The sequence below is a fragment of the Panthera leo genome, chromosome A1, assembly GCF_018350215.1.
Source record: "Panthera leo isolate Ple1 chromosome A1, P.leo_Ple1_pat1.1, whole genome shotgun sequence".
Classification (NCBI taxonomy): Eukaryota; Metazoa; Chordata; class Mammalia; order Carnivora; family Felidae; genus Panthera; species Panthera leo.
This window is the reverse complement of record NC_056679.1, coordinates 207,603,220-207,614,142: the sequence shown is the minus strand read 5'-3', so window position 1 is coordinate 207,614,142 and position 10,923 is coordinate 207,603,220. Positions and strand designations below refer to the sequence as shown.

At 36.6% G+C, this 10,923-nt stretch overlaps 1 protein-coding gene across 9 annotated transcripts in view; it reads right to left on the bottom strand.

Annotated features, from left to right (window-relative positions):
• Positions 1 to 3,880: 3,880 nt before the first annotated feature.
• Positions 3,881 to 10,923, bottom strand: part of RICTOR (RPTOR independent companion of MTOR complex 2) — a 119,686-nt gene continuing 112,643 nt past the window's right edge. For all 9 annotated transcript variants that reach the window (XM_042951588.1, XM_042951601.1, XM_042951594.1 and 6 more), the window contains 4 exons: positions 7,998 to 8,153; positions 7,541 to 7,664; positions 5,864 to 6,002; positions 3,881 to 5,748 (listed from right to left, as the gene is read on the bottom strand). In XM_042951588.1, the coding sequence (XP_042807522.1) occupies positions 5,674 to 5,748; positions 5,864 to 6,002; positions 7,541 to 7,664; positions 7,998 to 8,153 (494 nt within the window). In that variant the 3' untranslated portion in view covers positions 3,881 to 5,673. The remainder of the gene's footprint in view (positions 5,749 to 5,863; positions 6,003 to 7,540; positions 7,665 to 7,997; positions 8,154 to 10,923) is intronic.

Here is a 10,923-nt window from a genome sequence, read left to right as displayed (position 1 = left end):
AGCTTTAGTATTTCTTTTTTTCTAATCAATGCAAAAGTAGTTGCTATGGTCTGAATGATTGTCCTCCTCAAAATTCCTATGTTGAAATCCTAACCCCCGAAGGTAACGGTATTAGGGAGATGGGGCCTTTGGAAGGTGATTAGGTCACAAGCCTGGAGCCCTCACGTACTCGGGATGAGTGTGCTTATGAGACCCGGGAGGGCTCCCTATTCCTTATGCCACGTCGGGCCACGAGAATTCTGGGGCCTAGGAGACGGCCCTCCCTCGACCATGCTAGCACTCTGGCCTCAGCCGTCCAGCCTCCAGAACCGGAGAAATAGACTTCTGTTGTTTGTAAGCTACCCAATCTGTGGTGTATTATTATAGTCGCCCAAATGGACTAAGACGGTATTTTATTTTTGAGTATTTTTATATACCAAAGAGTCTTCTTTCTAAATGAAATAAACTTTCTAAAGTTTAGGTCTACAAAGATCAGCTGTATGATGATTATTAAGTATGCTTTTTTAAAGTTTATTTTGGGGCCCAAAACATGCACATACAGAAGGCAATGGGAAAACGATACACAGAAATATGCCCAAGAACCAAGTTATCCGAACAATCTGTTTCTGTAAGCGAGACTATCGTACCACACATAGTCAACTATAACCTAGCTTTGACCTGGCTTCGTCATTGAATTTTACTCTCCAGCCTTGGTAATTTCCCTTGTGGTATTTTCTTTCGCCACTAGGTGGCTATATGATACCCTATCTGATGAGGACAAGTTTCTGCAGGAGAAATCAAATACCTTCCCACAAAAAGTCATCATCATACATACCATCATCACTTATCTTGTATATTTCCTCGAAAAAGTTAGAACTGTTTTAAAGACAGATCCAGTTTTTCAAACCCTTTACAATGAAGTAAAAAAAAAAAAAACAAAACCAAACTATAAAGTATTTGCTTAGATTATGAAGAATGTTTTCTAAGTCTAGATATTTTAAAACATTTGGAGTAGGCCACTGATGTGTTAATGGAACTAGACTCTTATCTGTAGTACCTAAAAGTCATTTTTACCGGGCGTCACACGTATCAGCCATAGCGGCACTAACTCAAATCAACGCAATTCAATCCACTGATTGTTTTAAAATTTCAAATAGAACAACACAGGTTTTAAGAATTTTAAGTACATTTTATTAACAATGTATCCCTTTGATAAGATTATGCTTCAGGAGGCTTTTAATGCCCTTGACATAAACTGTACACATTATACAAAAACAAGAAAACCACACACACGCGCGCGCGCACACACACACACACACAATCAAGGTGAGCAAAACCATTTGGGGACAAACCTTCTTTAAATTATACACAACTCAATGAAATATTCTTACGGAAAATATATAAATACTTTTTCTTTCTATGTTACAGTTGTACAATATAAATCAGATTTCAATGTCTGTTCAGTGACCTACAAACACCAGAACCTCCAAATATGTAGCAGCTTATTACTAAATAAAAAAAGAATATCGTGTGGTTAGGGAGCATTAAGTCCGAGATTTTATTCACAATCCCTTACCACTTACCACTTTTCAAAACTAATCTACACCATTTGTTTTACAGCGCAGCTTCAGGGTTTCTGCCAGGCCAGTAATGGAACATTTTTCAACTACTCTCTACGAAAAATTTTTATCTCCCCGCCTCTGCCCCAACGCTTTGTATATTTGTGCTAAATCAACCAACTTAGTGACAAAATTATAAGGTATACTTTTTGGCATAAATTATATTCTTCAAATTAAATATTTTATAAAAAGAATCAAATAAGATGTGCAATTAATGCGTGTTGTGGCATAGCTATCCACCTACATTACAAAAATACTCCAAAGGGGGGTGGGGAATCCACATTCTGTGTGAGTCATATAAACCTACTATGAATGAAATCTACTCTGGAAACCTGGAACTAAAAGAAAGAATGTTCCTAGAAAGATTCTCACAGATCTCAACGTTGTCTGATGGACACTGCTATCCATTTCACTAGTACGCTTTTATAAGGAAACTCTCATTGTAGTGATACTCTGGAAATGAAGCTGGTAATAATGGATTTCCTGAACGGGGAGACAAGGGAGACCTTCCCCAACCTACATTTTGGAAAACCTGAAATGTTCTTTCATCCCATCAGTTCTTCTCCTAAAACTCTCTCAGTTAGTTCTACCTTCTCTTTTTTCCCATGTGTATTGGATTGTTGATCTGAGACAACACTGGAAGCATAAAACAAAAGGGGGAAAACCTTCCTTCCAAAGGACTTTTCCCAACGTGGTTTACAAAGCTAATCTCACACAAAATTAGCACCTCACTCTTACCATGCAGAAAGGACTGTGGTTGTAATCTGGACAATTTGATGGGTTTTTTATTGCTCAATGATCTGTGCTTTAATGTGGGGATAAAAGGCATCTTCTGAATGGAATGAAAAAACAACTTATATAAAGAGCAGTAGACAAATCAGAATAAGCACTGACGCCTCACTGTCGAACTTTACCACCGTGATGTGCCCTGAAGAACTCAGCTTTAATTACCTCAAGCCCTGGATAAAAGAGCTGAAGACTATTAAAGCTACTATATCAAAAGAACTTGTACACATGATGTTAGAGTAACTGGCATAATGATGTATATCGATACCTCCAGAGAGCCTCTACTTTAATGTCACTGTCTTACAAAATGTACTTATGCTACTAATCTTTATTAGAAAATTTTTTATTAGGGAGACATTTCCCCCCTTCAAATCTACCTAGGCATAAATAGGAAATAAAAGTATAAGAAATCTTAGACCATATTTAATTATCAATACTAATTTCTAATTTCCTTATTTATCAGTATTTACTTTAGTATGTGAAGCTGAAATCTGTTCTTGAAAAAAAATTTCAATTAGAAATAACAATTCACTTTATAGTTAGATATTCACAGCTTACAACAAGCACAACTGCCCAAATTCCTCCCAATTATTCAATAATTACCAATAGTACAAATTTATATGGACTAAGATTAATTCTAAAATCTCAAAAAAACTACAGTATTGACATTATTTTGGTACTTTATAGTCTGGTAGTTACCTATTATTTATAGATGATTTTCTCAATTATTTCTATTACCACTGACACCATTCCTAATCTTTTCTGCTATAATTTAAAATTTTTAAATACTAAGTTAATCACTTGGCACTGCATGTGAGCATTTTGCATCATAAAAGTCTTTTATACAAATGAGTACTTGAAAACATATTAGACCCATCAGTGAAACATGGATAAACCAAATAGCACTATACATTTAAGTACAGACTTTTTTTTTCCCTTAGATTACTGATAACCACAAAACTCTGTCTCCCCAAACTAAGTGCTATAGGCAATTACTATAATGCATACATACATGTCTTTCAAAGTAAAAGTCAAACAACAACAACAACAACAACAACAACAACAAAAAACTGTTAGGCTAATAGTAACAAAGACTTCATTCCAGGATGGATGAGTGAAATGAGGTCCAGGATGGGGACAGGTGTGTGTGTGTGTGTATGTGTGTGGTGTGTGTGTGTGTGTGTGTGTGTGTGTGTGTGTATGTTAAGAAAGAATTACTATTAACTTTTGAGGGATTAAACCACAGATTTTATACTCTATATTAACTGAGGTAGTGTTTAAAATGAATGTCTAAAATATGTCAACCCCATCATGAATGAATAAGATTACTAAATTACCTCCTTTGGAGTTTTTAACCACTATTTGGTCTAATATCTCTGACATTTGGTTTCTGGAAGGCAGTTCAATCGTCCAAGACCAAAGACCAAGGTGACAGGCAACCAACGTTCTTAAAAGTACTGTTAACATTTAAATAAACACTTGGGTTCAGTGATAAATTAAAGTGAAAAACAATATTTTATTGTCACTTGGTTTTACGAGAGCAAATCCGAAGAACCACTTCTGAACACGAGCAGCAGCCTGCAGCCCTTCTCTGCTGTGACGGTGACGCTGCTGCACGGTGCACGCGAGAACGCACCGGACGAAGCGCGGTCAAGAGGCGTTATGAAGTGAGATGAAGTGCTTCATCCCGGATGGAACTTTCAGTGCCAGTAAATTAAAAAAACAGAAACAAAACAAAACGAAACAAAAAACACAGTATCTCTGTGAGTTACGTTTCCTAGTTCACAGGGTTCTTTACAGAGATCTCAAAGAACAAGCCCGTTATAAAAACAATCTGTAATATGGGAAAATATTCATCAAGGTACTGTGTGGCAAAGCTGATGTGTAACTGTAAAAATGGTATAAACAAATGAATTAAAAAAGGGTCCTAATCAGTCCAGCTGGATTTTTTTTTCTATTATATATAGACCTCAAAAAAGATAATCCTTTCATTTACAAGCATTCTAATGGTGATGGCCATGCTATTTTTATATACAAATTTGCATATATGTTTAATTCCTGTAAAGATTTCCAAATATCTTTAAACATATACAAATTAAACACACAAATAAACAAAACCTTGCCCTCATCAACTTAACAGCTTCACAAATGTGATAAAGGCAATTGTTGTGTTGATAAACTCACCTATCACCGCATTTAGTTTGTGCAAAACAAGAACACTGATATAAAAATTAAATTACTGCTGCTTTAAAATTTGGTACTTAAGGCTTTTCACTACAATTTTTAATCATAATTAAAGTTTGCATTAATGATTTTTTTTTTTTTAAGGAAATATGGCTCTTCTTTTCCCACGGAATGTGTAAATCGGAGGCAAACTTATCTCTTCCTCAGGAAATCCCAAGTGTCAACTTACTGCCTTCTTTTGCTTTAGGTCTCATTTAATAGTGCTCGCTCTGGTTCCTGTTTCAAATGGTGATATGGGAAGTTGATGAAAATGACAAGTCCACTGAAAACATGTGCATTCTACAAATGGGAAATACTGAATTATAAAATGATGTTCCGATACGAATCAAGAACTGTAGTGAAAAACCTTAATTGGTTCAGATAGCCTATAACAACACACTGCAACAAAAGTGAAGAGACAGAAAACAAACAAACTGTGATGCAAGTCTAGTAACATCAAAATAACTTATACAAGTTCTGGGTTGTTGAGGCTCTTCTTTTGCTTTGAGGTTGCAAACCTCTGAAGTAGTGTTACAAACATTAGGAAAGATGCGGAAGGGCCAAAGTTCCCGCTCTAATACCAGCAGTTCTCGCACACCCCGCTGTGGTAACGGGGTGCAGCCTCAGAGACACCGATTCCTGGTTTCCACGAATTAGTTAACAAACAAGGCATCTTTAGATTTACCCTAAAAAAAGAATTCAGAAATAACTGTGTGAAGGGTGCTTCTGCATATCCTATTATTGTTCCACTGTGGTTACGCTCTTAAAAGGAAAAAGTAGAAAACCTACGTAGGTATTCAGTGCTTGGCTCTTGCATATAATGGTAACTAAAATTCTTAAAAGTGTGGTAATGAACAGCGAACCCCCAGAGGGCTCAACAGGGACAAGAGGAAGTTGTTCCGGTTGGGGAAGTCCGAAGTTCCAACTGTGCGTGTACCAGTGATCGCTGGAACAGAAGCTACTCCTGTCTTTGCCGCCCGGTCAGCATTTTCTGAGGCTTTTTGTTAGGAACTCTGCAAGTCTGAGTATATATGGCGTCCATCTATGCACGCGATAAGCACCGAGGTCAGGACTCAGCAGCTGTGTCCACTGCAGGTGGCTTTGGTGGTGCTGCCAGCACAGCCTCTGCTTCTTCATGCATCTAGGAGAGAAGTGGTGACTTGCTGGCGTATCAACAGATACAATCTGTCCTTTAACTTATCCAAACACAGAATTATTCTCGAAAGGTAAACTTCCTAAGTACGAGTGCTACTTACTTGTAAGAACTGTACATCTTGAAATAATTCTTGTATGAACCTCCGACACGGAAGTCGAAATGTGCAGTGTGAGAGCAAATGAGAAACCTCAGAATAAAGGCAGATGTCATCAAATGTTTGAGGATACTTCTCCTTAATTCTAAAACCGAAGAAAAGATGATGGTGGGATAAAAACTGTAAAAACAACTTACCTATTTTTCCACCAAAATATCACTTTTTAAATGTTTTCCCTCTAGACATTGATTCGATGGCATATTGGCCTAAGAATATAAAATATTAAGTATCCCTAGCTCACACTTAAACTAGACATTTTAAGTTTGGGGTTACCAGAAATACTCTTTTTCACTAGCATGAGAAATTGCAAAATTTATTTATCCACCTAGGATGACTTAACTATTTTCAAAATTAAATTTTTAAATAGAAGTAAGTTTTTGGTTAAGTGTCCGACTCTTGATCTCAGCTCAGGGCTTGACCTCAGGGTCGTGAGTTCAAGGCCTATGTTGGGCTCCACGTCCAACTTAATAAAAAATAAAAAGAAAAATAGAAAGAAGTTTTAAAAGTTAGTTTGAAGTTATTAATATCCTTAACTGGGCTATCTCTTTCTATCTTCCACCTTCTAACAGTGGCTTTTAACTCAGAATCAGGGGTGGGGTATGCGGGGTAATACACAGGCTAAAGACCCGCTACTGCTAGAGAGTGTGTGGCCGGAAAGTCTGCAGTAGGACCTCTGTGTTACTGGGTTTTTTTGTTTGTTTTTTTTTTTAATTTTTGAGAGAGTGAGACAAAGTGAGAGTGGGGGAGGGGCAGAGAGAGAGAGGGAGACACAGGATGGGAAGCAGGCTCCAGGCTCGGAGCTGTCAGCACAGAGCCCAACGTGGGGCTCGAACTCACGGACCGTGAGATCATGACCTGAGCCGAAGTCGGACGCTCAACCGACTGAGCCACCCCGGCGCCTCTGTGTTCCTGTTTTTTTAAAGGCCCACAGGAGACTCTGCACTGTGTTTCTTGTGAGGACCACTGCTTTTTAACAGTGCAGATCGAAGATGGTAATGGTTCAATGTAAATTTTCTTTTATCATGCTGCTCTGCTTTAGAAAAACAATAAAAATTCTGCAACTTGTACTACGAGAAAGAGGAAAAATAGGGGGGAAAAATTAAACCAAGAAAATATCACTTGTTTTTGTATAGGTCCACTTATCTTAAATTGTTCAGTCTCACAATTCCCACCCTTTCTTAAAAATTATTCAAGACCCCAAAAAGCTTATTTTTGTGTGGGTTACAGTCACTGTTAATTACCATATTAGAAATTAAAATTGAGAAGATTTCAAAATATACATTAATTCTTTTAAAAAATAAGCCCATTACTTGTTAACATAAACACATATATTTAATAAAAAGTATTTTCCAAAACTAAAAAGTAGGAAGAGTGGTATTGTTTTACATTTTTACAGATCTCTTCAAGTCCGGCTTAACAGAAGACAGATTCACATACCTACTTCTGCATTCCATTTGTTACTGTAATACATTATTTTGTTTGAAGTACACGAAGGAAATCTAGCCTCACACAGATATACCACGCAGAACTATGGATGTAAGCTAATTAGTCTAACTTTTGAAGTGTTTCAAGGATCTTTTTTACCCTAAAGAGCAGAACAGAGAATACTCATGGTTTACTTACGTTAAAAGCCCAGTTTCATGACATTTAGTTGAAACTGAACTACTCAAATTAATGACTAATCTCAGAACTTCTTTACGAAGGAGTATGCGGCACATTGGTGTATCATCTGGAATTGTTTTAACACCTGAAAAGGCGATTAAAATATTTTATCTTTGTCACAATAGAAAATGATTACAACTCATGAAATTTGTTCTTAAACTAAAGATCTAAGACAGAGATAAACTGCGCATAATCTACTGATCGTTCTGGAAATAAAATTCTAATGCAAGAAGCCAATTAAAAGGACACACCTCAGCAGCTGATACAGGTGACTAAATACAGGTACTGATAAGTACACCTGACTAAAACAGGCTTGCCACAATTTTGAGATAACATCAATTAACATTATTTATCAACAACAACCACAAAACGAAGTATAGTTTTACTAACAATGTTTGGATTTGAATCTGAAACTTACCTAACAACAATTCTGTGCTTTTGGTGCTGCTGGCTGAGCCTTCTTGAGACACTCCATCACTGCATCCAGAAATCCCTGAAAACTTAGAAGGAACCACTTCTAAGGGATTATGGATAGTCTGCTCACACCAATCAGAATATGGAATGTCTTGAAGGTCTGAAGAAAAAATTAATTATTGCAATTAAAGTATCATTATAATGGCTTAATTCCTATGCTTGCATTATATACCAGAGAGGAGATGATTCCTTTTAATTTCTTTCCAATTTTCAACATTTTCCATAATGATCTTGGAAATAAATTCAGACTGTTCAGATAGTGAAATTTGTTAAATTCTAAAGATTTTATACATAAATTTTCCTAAATTACAAAAATAACATAAAACTAGTGATTAAAGAATTCAAATAAAGACATATATAGAATAAAACATGAAGGTACCTTATCTACTCCCTCACCCATGACTCCCACCCCCAAACTAAATGCCTCCCTAAAGGGAAATATGGTTAAAAAGTTTGACATATATGTATCTTTAAGATCTTTTGCTATTTTAAATTTCTTTTTCTTATTCTTTGGGTGTGTTAAGTAAGATTATACTATACTATTATTCTATGACTTGCTTTTCTCCCCATTTAATAATTACCAATATAAGAATCATACTTCCCTGGGCTTATCATCAGTTCATTCCTTAGAATTAAACTTACTACCCTTCCCATGCACTGCTAAGGTACTCCTAGATGGGATTTTGAAGTCAACCAAACATCTCAGTGTTTCTAAGATGACATTAATTTTTTTATTTAAAATTTTCCTGAGCACTTAAAGTGATTAGGGCAAATGGAAATCGGGAAGTCTTTGGCTATCCTCTTAGGGAGTAACACGGGTCAACCTATAAAATCATACAACCTTCGTACTATAAGACATACTGGAAATTAATTAAGGCTCTCATCTCATGAAAGAAAAGAAATTCAGAGAAAGGAGACACACACTTAGCCAGAAGGTAAGAGCTCTTGACAGATGGTCCAGTAGTCTTTCTACTATAGCACGTTGTCACAGTACAGAAAAAAAGCCCTATTTTTAAAGCCCAGGAAACCAAACCAATGTCAATCTCCCCCTATGTTTTTTTTTCCACAAAACAGATATCACTCCCTCCTCTCACCTCTAAGCACTTCCTAAGATTACTATTTACATAATACTAAGCAGAAAATACTTTGGTTCCTTGGAAAAGAAAAGTTATAAATTGGCGTAGTTTTAAAATTCTGGTTATTAAGGAAATCATGTGTCTTTCAGCCACTTAAAATAACACATGCTACTTCATCATTCATGGATTTAAAAAGTAAAACTATTGCCAAAAGATTTGAGAACTAAAGATGTACTTAAAAAGCAGCAGTGCCAAAGGCATCCAAATCGGTCAGGAGGAGGTCAAACTTCACTCTTCGCAGATGACATGATGCTCTATGTGGAAAACCCAAAAGATTCCACCAAAAAACTGCTAGAACTGATTCATGAATTCAGCAAAGTTGCAGGATATAAAATCAATGCACAGAAATCGGTTGCATTCCTATTCACCAAGAATGAAGCAACAGAAAGAGAAATCAAGGAATCGGTCCCATTTATAATTGCACCCAAAACCATAAAATACCTAGGAATAAATCTAACCAAAGAGGTGACAAATCTATACACTGAAAACTATAGAAAGCTTATGAAAGAAATTGAAGAAGACACAAAAAAATGGAAAAAGATTCCATGCTCCTGGATAGGAAGAACAAATATTGTTAAAATGTCGATACTACCCAAAGCAATCTACATATTCAATGCAATCCCTATCAAAATAACACCAGCATTCTTCACAGAGCTAAAACAAATAATCCTAAAATTTGTATGGAACTAGAAAAGACCCTGAACAGCCAAAGCGATTTTGAAAAAGAAAACCAAAGCAGGAGGCATCACAATCCCAGACTTCAAGCTATACTACAAAGCTATAATCATCAAGGCAGTATGGTACTGGCACAAGAACAGACACTCAGATCAGTGGAACAGAACAGAGAACCTAGAAATGGACCCATAAACGTATGGCCAACTCACCTTTGACAAAGCAGGAAAGAATATGCACTGGAATAAAGACAGTCTCTTCAGCAAGTGGTGCTGGGAAAACTGGACAGCAACATGCAGAAGAATGAACCTGGACCACTTTCTGACACCATACACAAAAATAAACTCAAAATGGATGAAAGACCTCAATGTAAGACAGGAAGCCATCAAAATCCTCGAGGAGAAAGCAGGCAAAAACCTCTTTGATCCTGCCCACAGTAACTTCTTATGCAACACATCTCCAGAGGCAAGGGAAACAAAGGCAAAAATGAACTATTGGGACCTCATCAAAATAAAAAGCTTCTGCACAGCAAAGGAAACAATCAGCAAAACTAAAAGCCAACTGACAGAAGAACAGAGGGTTACTGGAGGGGTTGTGGGAGGGGGGATGGGCTAAATGGGCACGGGGCATTAAGGAATCTACTCCTGAAATCATTGTTGCACTATATGCTAACTAATTTGGATGTAAATTAAAAAAATAAAAAAATAAAAAAAGCAGTAGTGCTGAATAACCAGGTAAGAGACGAACGTGTTATTTTAGACTCAGTTGATGAACTCCCCAGGGACTATGATGACAAAATATTCCAGCACAAGAACAGTAAGAAATTTAAACTATATTCAACTGACATGTTTCTGAAAAGTTATAAACTTTTATGTATTTCAGCCTTCCCTTTAGCCAGCGATGATAACTCCTAACATGTCTAACCTGTTAGAATCACATCCTATCTCTGAACATGTCATCCGTTCTCATTTAAAAAAAACAACAACTCATTCTTCTAAGTACACTAGAACTATATAATTGCACGAACATCTGTGAAGGTGGCAGAAGCAGAACAGGATGTTA